Source organism: Lutra lutra, chromosome 1, assembly GCF_902655055.1.
Source record: "Lutra lutra chromosome 1, mLutLut1.2, whole genome shotgun sequence".
Classification (NCBI taxonomy): domain Eukaryota; kingdom Metazoa; phylum Chordata; class Mammalia; order Carnivora; family Mustelidae; genus Lutra; species Lutra lutra.
Window position 1 is genome coordinate 146,894,223 of NC_062278.1, and position 23,715 is coordinate 146,917,937.

At 37.4% G+C, this 23,715-nt stretch overlaps 1 protein-coding gene across 4 annotated transcripts in view; it reads left to right on the plus strand.

Annotated features, from left to right (window-relative positions):
- ZCWPW2 (zinc finger CW-type and PWWP domain containing 2) overlaps window positions 1-23,715 on the plus strand; it is a 179,865-nt gene that overhangs the window by 144,181 nt on the left and 11,969 nt on the right. For 3 of the 4 annotated variants that reach the window (XM_047738769.1, XM_047738788.1, XM_047738780.1), the window contains 3 exons: window positions 4,533-4,588; window positions 5,781-5,848; window positions 12,352-12,458. In XM_047738769.1, the coding sequence (XP_047594725.1) occupies window positions 4,533-4,588; window positions 5,781-5,848; window positions 12,352-12,458 (231 nt within the window). Of the gene's footprint in view, window positions 1-4,532; window positions 4,589-5,780; window positions 5,849-12,351; window positions 12,459-15,770; window positions 16,383-23,715 lie in introns of those variants that run through there. The other variant, XM_047738798.1, reaches the window with a different exon arrangement.

Below are 23,715 nucleotides of genomic sequence, written 5' to 3' on the forward strand. Positions count from 1 at the left end.
TTCATTTAGATGAATAGTGACTTAAGGAAATGGCAACATCAAGTCACTTTATGAAGATTATATAAATCTGATGTAAACACAATTCTTATAGATTATATGTCTTTGGCGACTAAAGGCAATTCTACTATTTGCCATTCCAGTCAGCACTCCTAATTATCATTAAATAAATATATTTTTTCAATAAATGGCATTTTCTTTCTCTACATATGCCTCTTGTAGATGCCTCTACATCTAGCAAGAAAAGAATTAATACTTGCTTTGGTTTCTGTAAAATCATTAACAGTATATAGCATTGTATTTGTATCGATGTGTTGTGGGCTAGACTAAGGCCTAGAAAACTCTAGTTGGGGTAGAAGTCACCTGAAAAACTTATTTAAATATGGATTTCTGAGCCCCACTCCCTGAGTTTCTGATTCAGTAGGCCTAGGATGGGCATGAGAATTTGCATGTCTAACAAACTCTCAGGTGTTGCTAATTCTGCACACAGCAGCACTACTCTGAATAGCATGAGGCTCAACAACATAGGAGAATCAGCTGCAACACAGGAAGAGAAGTAGAAGGGATGACATAGATAAAGATTATAGTATCTACTTGTGGGTTGAATAGTAGTCCCCAGAAAATACGTTCTCCAGGAACTTCAGAATATGACCTTATTTAGAATTAAGGATCTTTGCAAATGTAATTAAGGTAAGGATTTAGTATGAGGTCATCCTGGATTAGTTGGGCCCTCATCCAACGACAAGCATCATTAAGAGTCTGTCCATAAGAGGCAGACTTCTGTCCTACAGAACTATAAATAAATAAGTTTCTGATGCTTTACAAGTTTATGTTACTTTGTTAGGGCAGTCGGGAAACTAATGGACTCCTGTAAGTCCAACCATACCAAAGTGCCAAGTTTTGTTATATACTCTAAGAAAAAAGGATAGAACTCTGACACTAGCCCAATGGACTAGTGTAAGAGGATGAACAATGATTGAACATTGACTAAGTGTTGGGCACTGTTAGATACCTTCTGGGATGTTATTTAATTTCACCTTATCCCCAAATGCTTTGAGGTAGTTATTTTTTTTAGCAGTAGTTATAAAAGAAGATCCTGAAACCCAGAATGGTCATTTAGTCAGAAAATACTTACTGTCTGCTTTATACCAGACTCTTGCTAGATATTCCAGTGGTCAGTGATTTACCAGAAGTGATACAGCTAGTAAGTAGCAGGGATTAAATTCAGATCATGATCCTGTCATTCCAAATTCCATGTTCTTCTCCATCATAGCATATTTTATCAAGGCTTGGAGCTGGAAAGTACAGGGCATTTGGCAATACTGACTAGTTCATCTTTGGCTGCTATGGAATATTTAAGAAAGTAGAAAAGAATTTATTATCTCTAACAGAAATCTTCCTGATTTAACAGTATTTCCTCCTATTAATACCTATAAAGTAGTTTGTACTTTGTTACTTTAATCTTATTTCTCCTTGTAGAAACTCTTTCACTTTATACTCAAATATTCACATAATTTAGGCTGATTGTGAATAACAAGATAGAAATAATAGCTCTACATTGTCTTTGGAGATGTGGAACAATGAGTTAGACAATAATATTTCCATATACTTTTTTGCCTTATTTACTTTTATGTGTATATATATATGAAACAAGGCTGGAAAAATATTTGAATATTACCTTGTGGTTGCAGATCACACACACACACACACACACACAAAACCCCACACACAAAAAACCTATGATTTAGCATCATAATATGAATTCCCTGAGTGTTTCATACAAACTTCTTTCAAATGGTTATTAAGGTATTTAAGCTGTTTAATAATGCTTTGAGAGTTATTTTTTTTTTAAAGATTTTATTTATTTATTTGACAGAGAGAAATCACAAGTAGGCAGAGAGGCAGGCAGAGAGAGAGGAGGAAGCAGGCCCCCTGCTGAGCAGAAAGCCCGATGCGGGGCTCGAACCCAGGACCTGGGATCATGACCTGAGCCGAAGGCAGCGGCCTAACCCACTGAGCCACCCAGGCGCCCCACTTTGAGAGTTATTAAATTCAACCTTCATCTCATTATAGTTAATGCTTTTGAGCATACAATGTGAATGGCACTCTGCTAGCTGCTGAACATTTGATATGTAAAAAAAAAAAATTGTTCCCACCCTTGCAGTATGGATGCTTGATTCAGGATCAGTAAAATTAAGATCAATGTAACTGTGAAAGATTTAGACAAAATGGACTAAGAAACTGCTCACTTTAGCAGGTTAAAGCGAAAAGACAAATAAAAGAAGCTAACAAACATTGAGGTGACAGTTGCATTGAGGTTCTGTCTTAGGCGATGAGGGCAAATTGTATGAATTTGCTAAATGCTTAACAACCACGATGGTACAGAATGGACAGTAACACTGGCACTGTTTTTTTTCCTAGTGATATATTTTTTTAATTGTATCTTTCTCTGGACATTTATTCATTCATTTATTTCACAACACTCTACATGCACCTATAGCATGCAAGGTTTGGCATGGAGACAAATGTATTACCCAGTGAGAAGATAAGTCACATATACCAATAACTAAAATGTGAGACAATAATTCTGATCTAAATGACATAGATCATAACTCTTATCATGGGTAGGTTCATGGGAGAATATAATTATTCTACATCTATGAATTGATTACAAATTTATTCAGCCATCTTTTGAGTTTTGAGTTCTTATTTTATTGCTTTTTAGCCAGTGACTGTGGTCTGTAAAATAAATTACTTTAATACTTTGAGGCTTCCTTTGTGACTTAGTAGGTGGTCAAATTTGTGAATGTTTCAGGCTTGAAAGCTATGTATTCCTTAATTATTCAGTGCTAGGGTTGATATGTGTTTATTAGACTAAATTTATTATTTGTGGTGTTGAACACTCCTGTTTCTTTGCTAATTTTTTTACTTTATCACCTTTGTATGAGAAGTAAAGTATCTCATTTTAACTATAGGTTATTAGTTTCTACTTGTAATTCTTTTCTGTTTTATATATTTTAAGGCTGAGATTCTAGGTATATACAGGTCAGGACTGCCATATTTTCTGGGTAGATCATTTCTTTTAGCATTAGATAATAACCCTTTTTTATCTCTGATTATGCTTTTTTCTAACAGTAATACTGCTACATTGGGTTTCTTTTGTTAATCATTGGTACATTCTATTCTATCTCCTTACTTTCCATTTTTCCATGTCACCAAATTTTTTAAAAATTATACCTTCATTGAGATGTAATTTGTTCACTCATTTCAAGTTTGCAGTTTAGTGGTTTTTAGTATAATCACAGTTTTGCAATCAATACCACTATATAAATTTAGAACATTTCTTCATCATCCCAAAGGAAACCTCATACCCATTAGCAGTCACTGCCCATTTCCCATCTTCCACTAATCCCTGACAACTACTAATATATCTCTGTCTCTATGGATTTGCCTTTTTATGGACATTTTGGATAAGTGGTGTCATACCGTGTGGTCTTTATGTCTGACTTTTTCACTTTCCACTTAGCATAATGGCTTCAAGATTGATTCTGTTTTAGTATTAACATGACTTTGTTGTTTTTAAAGGTTAAATAATATTCCATTGTATGGATAGACTATTATCTATCCATTAGGTTGGACATTGGGTTTGCAGCTATTATGAATAATGCTGCTATGAACATTTATATGCAATTTATTATATGGACATAATGTTTTTATTTCTCTTGGGTATATACTTAGGAGTAGAATTGCTGAATCATAAGGTAATTCTCTGTTTAACATCTTGAAGAACTGTCAAACTGTATTCCAAAGTGGCTCCATTTCACGTTCCCACCAACAATGTATGGAGGTGCCAATTTCTCCACATCTTGTCTTTGCCTAGATATTAAAATCCCAAACCCCTTTGGCATTATCCTAGTGTACATTTTTTGTAGGCCTTTACCATGTCACTTCCTATCTGTATACATTTGCACTCCTCATGTTTCTGGCATATGTATAATTCTTTTTCCTCCTTTAAAGGTCATGTATGGGGTGCCTCGGTGGCTCAGTGGGTTGAGCCGCTGCCATCAGCTCGGGTCATGATCTCAGGGTTCTGGGATGGAGTCCGGCATCAGGCTCTCTGCTCAGCAGGGAGCCTGCTTCCCTCTCTCTCTCTCTGCCTGACTCTCTGTCTACTTGTGATCTCTCTCTGTCAAATAAATAAATCTTTTTTTTTTTTTTAAAAAAAGGCCATGTATGTTTTAAAGCTTAAAGATTGTTTTACCTAGTGTTATTATATGTTTGTGAAGTGAGAAGGGGGAGTGGGCGTGGGAGAGGGGGATTCATGTTGGGTTAGTCTCCTATTCCTGAAAGTTGAGCAGATCAGTGTAATTGTAGTGACTATGAAATGGTTGACTTGGTGTTCCAAGTCAACTGTTTGAAAGCAGTGGGCCAGAGTTTTTCTTCTGTACTAAATTACTTGGACTGTATAGGACACATTATCTTACTGAACTCATCTAGTCCCATTTGAACTAACTTGTCTTTTTGTTATTTTATAGATGCAAGTTTCCAAAAACACAACAGAAAAGAAGAAGCCCAAATTTAGAAGGAAAAGGTATTTTTTTTTTACGAAAAGTATTATGATAAAATTGAAATGTATATATACATTGGATTAATTATTATGACATTTCCCCCTGATTCTTGATTCTTTTTCTCTAGGAAAACATCAAAATTTTCTAGAAGAATTAAAGATGATGAGAATTAAGAAATAAATTATTTCTTAATAATTAAGATAAATTATTAAGAAATAAATTATTTCTTAGTAATTAAAATAAATTATTAAGAAATAAGAATTAAGGTGATAAGTAGTAGTTTTAGAGTATGGAGAAAGTTTTATGTTTATACAAATATGTTGAAGCAGAACTAGTGAAGATTAATATCATGTGAGCAAGCAGATGAGAAGCAGGTGTTTGGTTTAAAAATAGTGCAAACCAGAAACCGGCCTTTATAATGAACTGATAAGCCACTGATGACAACTTTTAGTGTTTATCATTGAGCCAACCACACAGCTTATTTACGTATTTTTTTGAAGAATTGTAATCAGTGCTGTATTAAAAGGAGTCCTGCTCAACGACAAAGTCTGACTCCGATATGATAGTCCTTCTCTTATTCTTTGTCCTTCTTCAGAGGATGAATAATTAAATTTTTAAAAAGGCCTTACTGTCTTATCTTAGTTATACTTCACAATAACCCCATCAAATAAGAAGTATATCATAATCATCTCTATTTAAAAGATGAAAAACTTATGACTTAGAGAAACTGGCTTTTTCAAGATCTTATGGTTAGAGAAAATGCATTTGAACCTATTTTTTCCGACTTTTAAGTCAGCAATACAGTGTCATGGGAAAAGCATGGATTTTGCAGTCTGACAGAATTTAGCTGTGTCATGCTCAACCTTTTCCTACATTGTCAAATTTCTCAATTTCTCAGAGCTTCAGTTTCTTTATAAAATGAGAGTAGCAATTCCTTAGTAGGTTTTTTAGGGGAAGATTACATGAAAAAGCCTATATAAGGTACTTGGTAGATCATTAGTGCTTTTCACCAGATGAGAGCTTAGATCAATATTATTTCCTTTTGGTTTTTTCACTGTATCATGCTGTCTTACTGTATAAACCAACCAAGGAAAAGTACCTCAAGATAAAGAAATATATTCATAATTTATAATTATCAATGAATATGCAAAACATGGCCATTGAAGTATACATGATTGATCTTTTGAAACTAAATCTGTCAAATTCTTTTCCTAGGAAAGCTATTTTAAAATGCTCTTTTGAAAATGTTTGTTCAGATGATGCCTTATCAAAGGAAAACATGGGTATGTGAAGGCCTCTCCTGCTCTTAGTTCCTTTACTTCTATTTAATTCTACCAAATGTAGTTGTAAGTTTTGGAAGAAAAAAAAATATTGATGAGAACTGTTAGTGGGTCATTTTGGGTATTGATTTACATACTAGATCTCTTCAGTTGTCTTTAGGTTTCTGTTCCCATAAATTAAATTTTCTCTGGTTCCATCACATATTTAATTTTTTTAAAAATAAAGCACCAGTGGCTGTGGGAGGAAATACCCACATCAATACATTAAAATCCAGACCTCTCCATTCGAAAATTATTGGGGTCCTCGGGGTGCCAGAGAGAGAGAAAGAAGAAAAGCAGCAGCGTGGGGCTTCCAGCTGAATTAATTGCCATTGGTATTAGAACACAGTAGGGAGAATGTGGAATGCAGGGAGAAAGTTTTCGTTTTCAAAAGCGCTTTACTCTTCCTTCATTTTCATTAGTCTTGAAAAGCAGGCAAATACTTATTTGCAAGATGGAACTTTGGCAACCACGCAAAGAGGTTCCAAAGCCCATTAACCCCCAAGAAGTTATCCACGCCATATTTCCTTTCCTATATAGCCACCCCTCGTGTTCTATGGCACTGTGTTTCAACTGACTAAATAAGCCATCCATCTTTAGCCTTATTAAAAGAAAGGAAAGCAGTCAGAAGAAGGACAAAGTAGTTAATTTTTTTTAATCTTTTGTTCCTCTCCTAACACTACAAAATTCTATTCTTTCTATCTCTTAAATTTATTCTGCTGCTACTTTCCTGCTAACTTAGGTGCCTTTTCTTGGCTATATTGTCCTTTTGCCTCACATGATTACTTCAGATATTCCTGTAGAAAGGCAGAAAACTCAGTTTATCCCTGGACTGAATTCTCACTAGGAGACCTTGGTACTGCAGCTGAGGGCTCCAGTGCTGGGATCCTTTCTGCCTCTGACTCACAGGGGCTACTGAGGAAGAAAGCCATCATAGCCAGGAATCCATTGATTAGAAATCACTCTGCTGCATAAATGAGTGAATGCATTTCCATAGTTACCACTGACACCCTTTCAGGAGTCTCACATTCTGTGTAGCTCTCAAGTCTCAATAGTTAATTGTTCAAATCTTTAACCTGATCTGTGTTTTACTCCTTTATCCCATTTCAAACAAATAAAAAACATAAACATCTAGTCTGCTGTGTTCTTTGCAAGAGCTGACTACTTCTTGAAAGAGTGGTTATTTTTCAGTAAATTATCCCCGCCTCAGTTTTTTACCCCTCCCCATATTTCAGTGTATCCCTTGATCTAAGTCTCTGAAATCACTCCTTTAGTTCTTGGCTTGAGGTAGCATCAGTCCTAGATCAAGTGAAAATTGGAGCCATTTTCCTTACATTCCCAGGTGCTAAAATAAAGTCTCCCATCAGCCTACTGCCCAGATTTGCTGTTCCTTTCTGGGTTATAAACTCTACCCTTTGCTTTTCTCTCTTCCTTAATTAGAGGTCGGGAGGAGAGCTAATTAAGTGTAGCTACTTTACCTGCCCAAGTGTCAGTTGCTTCATCTGTGATAAAGACATGCAGTAAAAACCCTCTTATCCAACAAGGAGAAGATTTCTGAAATTAATAGAAAAAGTTGAGGAATCACTAAATAATTTAAACTGTATGCCCATGGCTATGCAGATTTAATCTAAGAAATAGCTATTTGTGGAGCATATCTAGGTTTGGGGGAAAATTACTTCAAAGAATATTATGAATTATGTTTGTATTGTCCCTCTACCTCGTTTTTTTCCCAGTGTTTAGGAACAAGAAAATTCATCTATAATGATGAAATAATAATACCAATAGTAGTAATGATAGCCAACACCTGTAAAAATTACTGTGTGTCTTCACTTTATATATATTTATTTAGCCCTTGTAAGATTGTAAGAAGTAAATAAGGTAGATATTATTTTTTTAAGATTTTATTTATTTATTTGACAGAGATCACAAGTAGGCAGAGAGACAGGCGGGTGGGGGGGAAGCAGGCTCCCCGCTGAGCAGAGAGCCCAAATCGGGGCTCGATCCCAGGAGCCTGGGATCATGACCTGAGCTGAAGGCAGAGGCTTTAACCCACTGAGCCACCCAGGCACCCCTAGATATTATTTTATCTCCCATTTTATCAATGGGGATACCAAGACACTTCAGAGGTTGTTATGTGGTTTTTCTAAGTCACATGTATCTTCTTAAAATTAATCAAAGTGTGCAGCTGTTCCCTTGGTTGCTTTGAATATCAGGAATCGTAAAGCTAACTGCATTGGGTTTTGGTACAGTACTGATAACTGACCTAAGCAATTTTAAGATTTCATTATAGCCTTTCATACCCTCTTAATGAACTGATTTTGATTTCTTTTTGTCTTTGGGTTTTCATCATTTGTTTTATCATTGTTTTTTTGTTGGGAAATACCTCACTTCTTTTTGGGTAGTAGACAGTCTATAAAAGATAGATAAAAGATTGGCATATTACCCAGGTTTAACTGATAATCTGTGGCATTCATTAATAAATTAGCAAAGGATATATTCATCAGCCACCTGAGACAGATAGCCATGGAAAAGGATGGCTAATACAGGAGAGATCTGGGTCATGAGGGAAATCCTGGGGGAGCATGAAGACCTTAGGAGTAGGAGTGGGGCTAGGAGGTAGAAGAGGTGACAGGGAGAAAGGTGATTTCTTGCTGCTCAGGACAAACTTTGCCCATCTACTGTTGGTTTGGAGTTACCTTTAACCTCTAGACTAAAAGGTGGGGTTGGCCCACATGCCCCTTTCCTGGAAAACTCCTTGCCTCCTATTTCTGTTTGTATCTCCAGGAATGGTGCTATCTTCTTCATTACATTCTAATTTGTATTTTACTCATCACTACATTTAAATTGTAAGCACGCAAGAGGAGTGTTTGTGGTTATTTAATAATAAAACAAAACCCAAGTACTTTTTCTTCTTCTTCACCATCTTCCATAAGAATGCCTTCAAGGGGCGCCTGGGTGGCTCAGTGGGTTAAAGCCTCTGCCTTCGGCTCAGGTCATGGTCTCAGGGTCCTGGGATCGAGCTCCACATTGGGCTCTCTGCTCCGAGGGGAGCCTGCTTTCTCCTCTCTCTCTGCCTGCTTCTCTGCCGGTTTGTGATCTCTGTCTGTCAAATAAATAAATAAAATCTTTGGGAAAAAAAAAAAAAAGAATGCCTTCAAAATTTCAATATTGAAATGACCCTGAAGGTTTACTGCAGATGGTATTTTTCAATGCCAGCTTTGGGGTAGGTAGCCTTACCAGTAGCCCCTTAACATAAGGAAATAAAGAGCTTTCTTAAACATTTAGTAGAAGAGTAAAGATTGGAGAAAACTCCATAAATGTACATTTGAAGACTTCTAAAATAGCAACTGATTTATTGAGACCAAGAGTAAGTTAATTCTCATCAGGATGGAAAAAATACACAGATTATTTTATAAAAATTCATTTTTAAAAGCCAGATATGGACTTTGGTGTAAGAAACAACTTTTTCTTACTTTTTAAAAAAACTTTCTCTTGAGTGATGGAATAACTGTAATACTACCACTTTACTCTAAACAACAAATTGAAACAAGTCCCAGAAACTACAAGGTAATCAGTATTGATAGAAGATGATTGGTCATGCAGTCAGCAAAGGCATTCATTCTGTCCCTATCTTTGGAGGATATCATTGGCCAATTTTGATAAGCTAGTTTGTAGATTACTGTAACTGCTGTTTCTTAAGAATTAGTTTTGAACTCTATCAGTTTACAATATACGAATACGTATTTAGAAAAGCAAACCTCCCATTGCTCTAGCAGCAGAATTTGACATCAATCAAGTCGGTGTTATGAACCCTGGTTGATTTATGAAGTCATCCATTACTTTGTCTACCCTTTGATCAAAAGGCAGTGTACATATTTTTCCACATCACTTGAAAATGGAGGGCCTACAATGCCATTCAGCAATGACATTCATTATCATAAATTGATTGTATTTTAGCCTAGCCTTAGAAATATAAAGATGTTTGCGTACCATTTTTCCTTTACAGCATAGCTCAAAATCCATCTTCCTCAACAGTGCATTAAATGTCAGTATCAATTTCCATAGACTCAGAATGTAAAGTAGGAAAACACAATTCTGTGAGTGGGACTGGAGAATCAGTGTGAAGATAATCACAAGTAGTTTCTGTTGAGTAGCAGGTTACTAAGTAGGAAATCTATCATAAAGAGAGGTTAACTCCCATTAACAAAATTGCTTCAATATAAGTGTACATACCTCTAGAAAATTCTGATTCAGTAGACATGGGTTGCCTTCATGTTTTTTTAGTAAATTCTCCATGAGATTCTTATGCCTACCAAATTTTGAATACCATTGTTTTAGAATATAATAGTTTAAATTCTGTGTTCTTATGCTTTAGCAATTACACAGAAACACATAGCTATGTGGACACATCTAAAAGGTCAGTTACAGTTTTTGTTGTGTTTTTAAACATAGGAATTGGTTCTGTGGTATGCAAATGGCTTATCAGAAAGCTACTTTCAAACTGTTTTGAAAGAAGTCTTCATAGAGAAAACCTAAGATTGGCTGGAAAGAGATGATGGCCAGGAAGGTTCATTGGTCTGTGCCTACTCTCTTGAGTCCCTTGTGCTTAGTAGGCAAATAATTGATATTATTTGAATATTGAGTGAGCATAAAAATACTTGGGGCAAGTGATAAGTATTGACAGAAAATCTATTTTTGTAGATAAAATTGTAATGTGAAAAATGTTAACTAAAAATTGTTCTTTTATACTGTAGTGACAACCAAGAAAGGGAAAATTTTCTATTTCATAACCTCCCATGACTTTATTTAACACTATTATTTAAAAATGTTCTAGCAAAATTTTAAAATTTCCTTCTTATGAGTAAAAGATAAGAGAAAATTATCAACAAGGAAGACTCTAATAAAATATTGATTCTTTTGGACTAGAGAAAAGGAAACATAAAACTTTTCACATTAATGGGGCGCCTGGGTGGCTCAGTGGGTTAAGCCTCTGCCTTTGGCTCAGGTCATGGTCTCAGGGTCCTGGGATCGAGCCCCACATCTGGCTCTCTGCTCAGCAGGGAGCCTGCTTCCTCCTCTCTCTCTGCCTGCCTCTCTGCCTACTTGTGATCTCTGTCTGTCAAATAACTAAATAAAATCTTTAAAAAAAAAAAAAAAACTTTTCACATTAACAATCTCTGTTTTTTACCTTCCAACATGCTTAGTTTATAAGGATGCCAGGGATTCATATATCATATGCACTCTTCCTAAACTGATTAGTTAGAAAATTTTAAAATATGTTCAATAATTAGATTAAAACTTAGTGCTGAGAATGCCTTGCTTCCATATTCATCGATAATATTTTAGCTTGGAAGCGTATGTCCTGTTTCGGTCTATTTTCAAGTTCCATGAACTTTGAGCTGCTCTACCTAGTGTGACTTTTGGTGACCTGCCAAAGAATGATGGATAATAGGAGGTGGTATGTCAGATTTTTGTCACCAGAGTGGAAAATGATGGGGTATATATTCATGGCCTTTATCTTTGAATCATGTTGCCTTTGGAAGGACTTCTCAGATGTTCCATCTGTCTGTTGTACAGGACAGCAGGGCACACGTGGTTTCCTTGATTTTTACTTCAACAAGACTATATCAAACAAAAATGTCTATTCTATTTATGTCAGGATTTCAACTGCATGTTATTAATCAGTAGTTGAATCTCTAGTTATATAATAGTTTATTTCTTGTGTGTGTTATTATTTTATCTCAGCAAGTTCAGTGAATTCATGTCACAGTGTACACACACACACAAATTTTGTTTTAGTGTGGTATTTAAAATATATATCTACGTATAGATATAGCTGCAGATAGATATCAGACTAAGCAGTTAAGATGCGTTGGTATTTGAATTAGGAATAGAGAAGCCTGTGTTTAACCTGGCCACTTAATTACGTGGTTTCCCCTTTTAAACAGTAAGAGTTTACTGTAGGGATGACAAACTGTGGCCCACAAGCCACTTGCTATTGTAAATAAAGTTTGATAGGAACATAGTCATCTCGTTTGTTTAGGTACATGTGTAGAGTTTGGACTGTAGCAGCAGAATTGAGTGGTTGTGACAGAAACCACAAAGCCTGCAATATTTACTCTCTGTCCCTTCACAGGAAGAGTTTGCTGACCCTTGGTTTATAAAAAAAACAATTTAGTTTGTCCCTGATTTAAAAAAACAAAACAAAACAAAACAAAAACCACTTCTAGTGAGCTTTTTGTGATCATGGCAAGAATATCACCTACATTTTTAAAGGAATAATTGTAAAATATTCACCTGGAAATCCATAATTACGTTGCATCAGGCAGAGGTCACATGGGAAAATCATACAAAATATTTATTTTTTATCTTGTAACATTTAGACAGTTTTCTCTTCGGGGGCAGTTAAGCTTATGGATTTGATGGAATTAATCAAGATGTAACATTTTTTTACCGATGTTTTCTAGTTGTCTCTGAGACCGAAGTTTTACTGAAGGAGCTGGAGCAAATGCTACAGCAGGCGCTAGACCCCACAGGGGCACCTGATGAGCCTGAAGAGGAGCATGGAGAGGAGGTAAATGCAGGAACGAAGGTAGCCTGGTCATCGTGATCAAGCCTAAACGGCAACTTCAGATTCTTTCAGTGGCAGGCATTTTTTCTGGATGTACGTTTTAATTATATGGAGAACTTCTATTCCCTTCTGAAATTCGAGTCCTTGATTATCCTGAAGTGAATAATAAACTAGCAGCCTGTTGAAAAGTCAGAATACATCTATCAGTCTTGGAAAAAAAAAAAAAATCTGTGAGCGGAGGAGTTCTTTGTGTTTCAGGTCTTTGAGGTTGACATGAAGAAAGAATGGAGGAGGGGCTCACAGTAGCTGATGGGGCACCACAGCAGACAGACCTCTCCACTACTGCAGATCTTCACAGTCAGGAAAAGACGGGCCAGGCTGAGAGCAGCTTGCTAGGACATCTGCCCTGTCTGGTTCAGGCACAGGGACAACCTCTGTAGGGACAGACCTCATTATTAACACACCGGAGGTAGAATTTTCCATTTTTTTTCTTTTGGCTACCTATGTTGGGCTAAGTAAGTGTGTGCTTACTTTATTCAGTATTTGTATGTGACAACATAAATTTTAAGTTGGTTGACAAATTGCTCAGCACATCAGCTCCAGGTTCGTGCAAATAAAACGAGGGCACAAGCCCAGGTGATTAATACAGAGCAGCAATGTGGTAGGTGTGAGAAAAATAAGTCATAAGACAGGCACTTCCACAAGGCAGTACAGCTGTTCTCGAAATAGGGAGAAAAATGGCAGCAAGAGGTCCTGTACCCTTAAGGTTTCATTCATTCTCTGATTCATTCATGTAGATATGTACTGTGCCTGGAGTCGAGAGAGCACAGTGGTTCGGAGTGCTAACTCTGGAATAGAATATCAATGTCTAAGTCCTAGTCCCGCCACTGACAGCTTGTGTAATTTGGCACAGTTCCTTATCACATGCCTCAGAGGATTTTTTTTAAATAAGACAAACCAGGAAAAGAACTTTGCATAGAAACTGACTTCTAAGGTCAGCTGTTATTACAGATGAGAATTGGCAATGGAAGTCACTGGAGAGAATAAGGGCTGAGATTTCCTTACTTCATCTCTTTTCCCACATTCTCACTTTGAGCAACTACCCATTCCGGAGTCTGTCTCTTCTCAGATGCTTAAAAAGGTGAATTTGTATATGGACAAGGTTGTTTACACACTTTGGCAGACTGCCCAATTGCATGATTTCATTCAGGACTCCAGCAAGAAAAAAGATGATTCGTAAACATCTCCCTTTTTGACTTAGAAATCGGAATATACAGGATTTACAGTTAAAGAGATCAATATGCTAAAAGAAAATAAAATTAATGCTAAAAACTCTTACCAACTTGAAAACCATAGCCTGCTTAATTAGCCCCAGCAATATCAACCTGTATTTGAATTGCATGGTTGTGAATGCCATTTTTCCAATTAGAGTTCCTTTTTGAAAAAACTCATTTTCTCTGTATAGATCTTACCTTCCATAAAACCAGATCTATAGATTGGTGACATATATATTATATATATGTAATTAATATACAAATTATTTTTTCCTAACAAATGAAACAGGATCTGTAGGTTGGTGACATATATATTATATACACGTAATTAATATACAAATTATTCTTTCCCAGCAAATGTGGGCTTTGTTGGAGCACCATATGGTTTTGTGCAATGTGTTTTCAGTCTTTGCAGTTTGTCTTTTCAAAACTCCAGCCAGGCTGATTTTTATAGAGATGTCCTGGAGCTTTTACAGCCACAGAATTGGCTTCTATTTTACCATTATAACCAGTAACGTGATAGAACAGAAAATGACTTATGATTTTTATTTCTTAAGGTAAAATACATAGTTTCAATGTATTACCAGGCAGGAGCTTGCTTTTTGTTTTAGATGCTTGTAATATTTTATGCTTTCAAAAGCCATTGAGGAATTGTAAAAATTAACCATCTTAACTTGCTGGCAGGCAGGTGAGTGCCCCCTGCAGACTGGTTCATAAGCGCTTCTCCTCAACGAGCTTTGTAAGCCTGGCATTCACACCAGGTTCTGTATATTTAGGGCCTTGTTCACTTTTAAATGAGAAGAATAGCAATGAAACCAACTATCAAAGCTGCAACAATTTCCAGTTTAAAAGAAAAGAAATGATCACCTCAGGGGTTTCTTTTTTTTTTTTTTTTTTTTTCTTTTCTTTTTCTTGCTTGCTTTTTCTAAGTTAGTAGGGAAAATTAACATGGCCTCCAAAGTTAACACCATTTAAAACTGGAGCTGTGTTGTGTTTGCAGGAGAAAGTGGCCTCTTACAAGCTATAACCTCTGCAAAAGAGCCACCTGATAATTTTAATGTTCTGAACATGTTTATTCTCTGAGCAGGTATTGTTTGAGCTCTTTCCAAAGTTGTAAATTTGATAGTGCTTTCATCCGTCATTTCATGTATGAGGATTCAGGTTGATTACTCTCTAGCACTTATACCAATAGGTGAGAGTAGCAACATTAAAAAAATATATATACACACGTGGATAATCAAAATTCTTTTCTATTTGTCACTGAAATGTTTTATGAGATTATTTTCCTTAGTAGAGTCTCCTTCCTAATTATACTCTTCTTTAGCTAACACTGGTTGTCATGCCCCGACTTTGCAAGCAATGGGAGGGAATTAATATCAGATTTTTATAAAATCCACCTGAATTAGATAAGCCATATATAAATAAGACAGAGTTTAGTGAATAATTATTTGTATTAAAAGGTACATTTTTTGATATGTGAAAATACTTGTATAAATTATTCTTTTTCTTCATTTCATGGAAGTTCACTCTATCTTTAATGAAACTTGAAGTTATAAATCTTGGGTGTGTTTATAGATATTTGCATTGTTTTTACTAGTGTCCCTTCCTACTGAGCTAGACCAAACGATGGCTATTCTTAAGTAATACAGAGGCTTATGAGAAGATAGCCATAGAAATTGTGACTTAGTTTTAAGTTGTATTCCCTATAATGATAACCTTAAAAATAAACAAGTATAGAAAACAAATGTAGCAAAATTCATAGAATGAAATGTTTTCCCAAAGCTTAAAATGAAAACTAAAAATGTATAAAGTTGGGGGAAAGACATAGGGCCTGAATAGTCAGTTCTTCTTATATTAACACATTTACTATACATTCTGCTCCACATGGGGATCATTATTTGACCACCAGCATAATAGAACGCTTTGTGTCACTGCTGTGGTTGTGGAGTTACTGACTACTTTACACTTTGTTCAAATAATCAAGCCTGATCTTCCAGTAAATTTGATGTAGTTCTGATGAATTGTATGGTTATTTTTACAGTTAACTAAATGCAGCTCTGAAGTCCCAGCAGGCAGTCCATTCGAAAACCACTATGAAGAGGACTATCTTGTAATTGATGGCATAAAATTAAAAGCTGGAGAATGTATTGAAAATATAACTAACAAATTTAAAGAAATAGATGCTCTAATGTCTGAATTTTAGGGTTTTATAAATATTTTCAAAGGCTAGTTATAAAGACACTTACATGTTTATATTTTCCCAAAAGTCAAAAGCTTGAAAATAGGGAAATAGGTGTATGTTATACCAAAGCTGATATTTATAATAACTTTCTATTTTATACTTTGAGAATAGCCATTGTTTTGAGAATCAATCAAATGGTACTTAAATTAGTAATAAAAATTAAGGATTTAAGAAGCCCTGATATTTGTATTTATAGATTTTTTTCTTGTGTGCCTTAGTTTTAAAATGGTTTATAAACTTAATGCACAAACACATGCTTTACAATGGTTTATTTAGGCCCTTTATTCAAATGTGGCTATTTAGATGGCCGGCGAGGCTATTATAATTCATACAGATAATTCAAGTGTAGTAGAGACATGAGAATGTATATTGGTAATGGAATTAAGCTACTACAAAATAAAAGGAAATAATTTTAAAAAGTACTGTATAATAGAGTTGGTGCTTTTCTCAGAGGTGTCAGTTACCTTTTATGGGAAATAATCATTTCAACCCCGATTCCCAAAACTGATTAACAGAGTCTCAGGGGAGGTGGGGAGGCTGTAGACAATCAGAATCCTGGATGCTTCCCCCATTGAATCAGTATCTCTGAAGGTGAAGATGGGAAAATGTAGTGGAAAACATAAAGAGATAAGTATATTCTCACTAAAAAAAAATCCATAATCAATGTAGGCAGGCAAAACGTGTATCATGCAACATCACTCCCTTAACACTTCCCCTGCAACCCCATCCTATAGTGATTCCCAGGAACAGTTTTGGTGAGTGTCCTTCTACATCGTGTTCTAATGCGCATCCATCTCTAGTGCCCACACTTGCGCTCTTTCCATGCCCTTCTCTCTCCTGGGAGTATGGGGTCAGAGGAAGGACATCCTAAGCACATGGAAACAAAACCAAAGCTTGAAGAGAGAAGAAAGCAGTACAGCCCCTCGGACCTATTGCTTGTTGAATTAACTACAGTGACTTTGTGCTGGTGTGAAGGTCACCACAGCAGGTGAGCTGCACTGTGTACATAGGCTGAAGAGTTTGTAACTGCAGGGGCCAAGTGGAGAGTTTCAGACAGTGGAATCCCTTTTACATTTCAGGAAGATCACACCAGCAGCAGACAGAGGTTGGGGTGAGCAGGAGTAACACCGGAGACAGGGGGCCTATTAGGAGGCTACTTAGAGAATTCAGGTGCAAGACTTTGAGAGCCTGAGTATGGCACAAAGGGAGAGAGTGGAATGGCTTCCAGCTACATTAGCATTGATGGATTATTAGGATTTAGCAATTGGATATAGGGATACAGCAGTAGGGAGAGGTAGGAACAACTCCTGAGTTCTTGGTATTCACAGTGCTTTTCACTGAAGGTCAGCATACATACAGGTTAGGGGCCCGTGGGTGGCTTCATCAGTTAAGCGGCTGACTTCTGCTCAGGTCATGATATCAGGGTCCTGGAATTGAACCCCACATTGGGCTCTGTGCTAAGCAGGAAGTCTGCTTCTCCCTCTCCCTCTATCCCTCCCCACCTTGTGCACTCTTTTTCTCTGTCTTTCTCTCTCAAATAAATAAAATCTTTAAAAAACGAATACACGCATATTAGAAATGGGCAGCATATACCAAGTTTGGGCCAAACTGGGTGAGTGTAGCAGAACTTTCATGCTTTGACAGAGTTTGCCTTTCAGAACCACTCCATGAGCCAGAGTGACAATAAATAATCTCTCAATACATCGTATTTACTTCTCAGTGATATGAAACAGTGGAAGTTAAGCCTTCCTCCTTTTCCTCCAACAGAATTTACTCCATAGCATTTCAGAAAAATGTTTCTTCTTTCTCTTGGCATTATGATTTTATCTTTTTTTTTTCAAGATTTTATTTATTTATTTGACAGAGATCACAAGTAGGCAGAGAGGTAGGCAGAGAGAGAGGGAGAGGGAAGCAGGCTCCCTGCTGAGCTGTGAGCCCGATGCGGGACTCGATCCCAGGATCCTGAGATCATGACCCGAGCCGAAGGCAGCGGCTTAACCCACTGAGCCACCGAGGCGCCCCCATTATGATTTTATATTCAGAGCCTACAGATGTCTCAAGAAGCTATAGATCCATTTTGCTGTTACTTCTTAGAATTAAATCTATAAAGATCTTATCAAACTCAACACCCAAAGAACAAATAATCCAATCGAGAAATGGGCAAAAGACATGAACAGACATTTCTGCAAAGAAGATATCCAAATGGCCAACAGACACATGAAAAAATGCTCAACATCCACTCAGCATCAGGGAAATACAAATCAAAACCACAATGAGATACCACCTCACACTGGTCGAAGTGGCTAAAATTAACAAGTTGGGAAATGACAGATGTTGGTGAGGATGCAGAGAAAGGGGAACCCTCCTACACTGTTGGTGGGATGCAAGCTGGTGCAGCCACTCTGGAAAACCATATGGAGGTACCTCAAAAAGTTGAAAAGAGAGCTACCGTACTATCTAGCAATCCTATTTACCGGGTAATATGTATTTACTACTGGGTATTTACCCTAAAGATACAAACGTAGTGATCCAAAGGGGCACGTGCACCCAAATGTTTATAGCAGCAATGTCCCCAATAGCCAAACTATGGAAAGAACCTAGATGTCCACTGACAGATGAATGGATAAAGAAGATGTGTTATATATGTATATACAATGGAATATTTTGTAGCCATCAAAAAATGAAATCTTGCCATTTGCAACAACATGGATGGAACTAGAAGCTATTATGCTAAGTGAAATAAGTCAGTCAGAGAAAGACAATTATCATATGATCACACTGATATGAGGAATTTGAGAAACAAGACAGAGGATCATAGGGGAAGGAAGGGAAAAATGAAATAATGAAACCAGAGAGGGAGGCAAACTATAAGAGACTCTTAATCTCAGGAAACAAACTGAGGGTTGCTAGAGGGGTGGGGGAAGGGAGAGATGGGGTGATTGGGTGGTGGACGTTGGGGAGGGTATATGCTATGGTGAGTGCTGTGAATTGTGTAAGACTGATGAATCCCAGACCTGTACCCCTGAAACAAATAATACATTGTATGTTAATAAAAAACCTTTTTAAAAATGACTACAATTGTATTTGAAGGACTTTACTCATAATTCAAATGTTTGATATAAGCCCTCATGTAGTAGACTAATTAGATCACTTACAGCTAATTCCTCTTGGTGGAACAGCCAGTGCTCATCAAAGTCAGATTCTATAGGTAAGATACTGAAATTTCCAGACTAAATTCATCTCTGCCATGTTCTAACTTGTAGAAGTCTGGAATTTCCACTGAAGTCTTTGTATACGTGAGCTGCACAAAATGGTTCTGAGAACAAACATTTGGGTTGGCTCTGTCTGCAGAGGAAACTTCTCCTTCCAAGAAGAGGCTCTTGGGGGAAAGGCCTCTTATAAGAAGAGGACAGAGGGGAACCTCTGTCCATGTAAGAATATAGATTTTCAAATTTCCAGATAGAATGTGTTTAGGAAAATGGATGAAGGAGCAGTCAACTAACATCTCTATCCTCAAGGCTGAGAATCGTGCCTGGCTGGCAAACCCTTCCTACTGATAAATACCCCATGTTCTGGGGTAGGCCAGCCAGATAACATACACCAGGGCATAGCGGTTGGACTGTGGAGACACAATGCCTGCCTCCTGGTCCCAGTGCTGCCACCTACTCTTTGGGAGACCTGAGATAAGTTATTCAACTTTCCAGAGCCTAGGCTTTTTTTCCCACAGAAGTTGCTGTGAAAGAAAATATATTAATATATATAAAATACAGAGAACAATCAACATGCAGAAAACTATACAAGTTACACCATGATTATTATCTCAGCCTTTCTTCTGAGGGCCCCTGCCTTTTTCTTCAAGGTGAAACGGACTAACATGCTTCTTTCAGTAGAACCTGAGGTTAAAAAACCTGCTTTGGGGCCACTGGGACCAAGGATTATATGTGATTATGCTGACTCCTAGGGCAGGCCTAGAGGTGGACAATACCTTACTTTTATAGCTAGAGGCTCTTGCTAAGCCCAGAGGAGGACATTGTAAGAAAACTATATCTACCCATCAAGGGAGATTAAATTCTAAGTACACTGGTCATACCAAATTTGATATGAGAGGTATAAAGCAATATGTTAGAACCCACTGCCCAAACATTCGGGTTGGAATAAGAGCCCCTCTTTGTCTAGTTTGAGGAGTGGCTGATCCTCTTTGGAATGAGTTGGGCCAAACCCACCTAGTGTCTGGCCTTCATGAACCTATAGAAGTGCTGGGTCCATTGACAGCTGAGTCCCCAGTTAGATCTACAGACAGTGGAGAGTTAAGCACCAAAGATAGCTCTGTTGCCCTATATTCCAGGAAGTGCTGGTCCATTTGCCCCTTGCTAAAAGCTGAATTTATGCAGGGATTCCCAGGGGTAAGAATCTTAGCTTTATCTCTGCTGCAGGTAGGCAATGCACTTTTGATAGGTTAATCTCTTGTGGGCACCAGTGGGATAAAGAGGAGAGTGCTCCCATATACTTGCCAAAGTCTGTAGTGTCTACAGCCCTGAACTCACTGGGGTGGAGGGTGATGGGCCACAGTTAATGCATCCACTAATAGACCTAAGTACTATCATAAACTATGTATCAGTCTAGAGTCTTTGTGGAAAAAATTGGTAATTAGCTCTAAAAGGAGGAATCTTGGGGTGTCTGGGTGGCTCAGTCTGTTAGGCATCTACTTTTGGCTGGGGTCGTGACATCAGCGTCCTGGGATTGAATCCTACATAGGACTCCCTGCTCAGCAAGGAGTCTGCTTCTCCCTCTCTCTCTGCCTGCTGCACCCCGTTTGTAGTCTCTCTCTCAAAAAAAAAAAATCTTTAAAAGAAAATTTTAAAAGGTGGACCCTTTTGTTCATGAACCTGAAGTGATCTGTGTCATGCTTGATGGAACTAAACCATTCTGTTATCTAATGCTCTACCAATTAGTGGGTATTCCATGACTCCACCATTTATTGGGGCTACCAAATAGTATAGTTCTGTTCCAGATACTTCCAGACCAGTAAAATTTGCACCTGTGGCCCTTCCAAGAGATAAAGGTAAGATTTTGAAAATCCAAAATAGAAATATCCAAATCTTGCTCTATAATTTCTTCTCTTTCTGTGGTTCCAAGAAGAGATCTAAACAAACATAGTACAATTAAAAAATTCTAAGTTCTTCCTTAGGGCCAAGCCAGATCTTGCTATCACTCAGTAGAATTCTAGAGTTGTTTGGTAAAGATAAATTTGACCTTAAGGTCCAAGTGGGACAGTCTGTGTATGCAAATCTAAATATTAGGATCTAAATATTAGGTTTTCTACCCACTGATTTGTTGCATGGTATAAGCAGAGCAGTGGGCAGCATAATCAAATGAAAAGGCAGGGGAGAGAGGAGAAACTTGTTTTCCGAGAAAAATTTTGAAAGTATGAGTTGTTTGCTTTTAAATAAATGCCTGTAGGAAAATACTACAAGAAAGAGATATGCTCAGAACCAAATAAAACACAGTTTGCAAGCAGTCCGGAAGTTGTTGACTTAAAAAATAAGACTGTTTCTAATCTTCAGCCTCTCCAGCCAGAGAAAGAGTCTCAAATTTAGGTATGACCTGGGACAAAGATCAAGTTGAGGGTCTGGTTGTGAAATCTTAGCAGGAGAGACAAAGACCAAACCTAGAAGACTTGCAGGAAAACTTGGCCTCAGGGTAGAAACTCGATCAGGGGTGTGGCTACTAATCGTACAAATATTGCCAAAGGACTTGCAAACCTCCTATAAAGCTTAAGGGCCTAGTACTGCTGTCGCTTGATGTGCCCAAAGTGCTAGTAATTAAATTGGGAGAGAACGGCCTGTCTTAAAAAAAAAAAAAAATTGCAGCTTTGCCAGGTAGAATGGACTGGAATCAAATACATAGAAAACCCACTAAGTTTTTGGAAAAAATGACTTTGCCTAAGTACTAGCTGCTGAGCTAAAAGAGACAAACTGACAGGGAAAAAAAGACCTCTGAGCCCCCAGATTTTTTTGTTTTAAAGATTTTATTTATTTGAGAGATGGGGCACAAATGGGGGAGGGAGGGCAGTGCAGAGGGAGAGGGAGAGGGAGAAGCAAATTCCCAGGAGTCTGGGATCCCGCGGATCCTGAGATCCTGAGATCATGACCTGAGCTGAAGGCAAATGTTTAACCAAATGAACCACCCAGGTGCCCCAGACCTCCAGTTCTCTACAGGTAGGAAATAGGCTGGGAGAACTTCTTAGCCATCAAAAAAAATGTGTAAGTTTCAATGTCCCCTTCAGAAGCAAATGAGGAATATGATGGAAAAGGATGTCTCAGAGGACAGAGATAGGGGCTATAGAGAACAATGGACCAGAGCTCTTCCTCTTGGCTCACTCAACCCCAACCTGTTACTTGCCATCCCTTCCCTGGAAACAGAACCAAAGTCTTTTTTTTTTTTTTCTTTTTATTAACATACAATGTATTATTTGCTTCAGGGGTACAGGTCTGTAAATCATCAGTCTTACATAATTCACAGCATTCCCCAAAGCACATACTCTCCCCAGTGTCCATAACCCAGCAACCCTCAGTTTGTTTCCTGAGATTAAGAGTCTCTTAGGGTTTTTCTCCCTCCCTGGTCCCATCTTCTTTCATTTTTTCATTCCCTTCCTCCCAGGACTGCCCCCTCCCACCTCTCAAATTCCTCATATCAGAGAGTTTGATAAGTTATTTATAGATTTTGGATACTATCCCTTTATCTGATATGTCATTTGCAAATAACTTCTCCTATTCTGTTGGTTGTCTTTTGGTTTTGTTGACTGTTTCCTTTGCTGTGTAAAAGATTTGATCTTGATGAAGTCCCAATAGTTCATTTTTGCTCTTGCTTCCCTTGCCTTTGTTGATGTTTATAGGAAGAAGTTGCTGCAGCTGAAGTCGAAGAGGTTGTTGCCTGAGTTCTCCTCAAATATTTTGATGGATTCCTGCCTCACATTTAGGTCTTTCATTCATTTTGAGTCTATTTTTGTGCATGGTGTAAGGAAATGGTCCAGTTTCATTCTTTTGCATGTGGCTGCCCAATATTCCCAACACAATTTGTTGAAAAGACTGTCTTTTCTCCATTGGACGTTCTTTCCTGTTTTGTCAAAGATTAGTTGACCATAAAGTTGAGGATCCATTTTTGGGCTCTCTGTTCTCCATTGATCTATGTGTCTGTTTTTGTGCCAGTACCATACTGTCTTGATGATTACAGCTTTGTAATAGAGCTTGAAGTCTGGAATTGTGATGCTGCCAACTTTGCTTTTCTTTTTCAACATTCCTTTGGCTATTCAGGGTATTTTCTTGGTTCTGTATAAATTTTAGGATTATTTGTTCAATTTCTTTGAAAAAATAGATGGTATTTTGATAGGGATTGCACTGAATGTGTAGATTGCTTTAGGTAGCATAGACATTTTCACAATATTTGTTCTTCTGATCCAGGAACATGGAACATTTTTCCATTCTTTGTGTATTCCCCAATTTCTTTCATGAGTACTCTATAGTTTTCTGAGTACAGATTCTTTGCCTCTTTGGTTAGGTTTATTCCTAGGTATCTTATGGTTTGGGGTGCAATTGTAAGTGGGATCAACTCTTTAATTTCTCTTTGTTCTGGCTGTTGGTGTATAGAAATGCAACTGATTTCTGTGCACTGATTTTATATTCTGACATTTTACTGAATTCCTGATGAGTTCTAGAAGTTTTGGAGTGGAGTCTTTTGGGTTTTC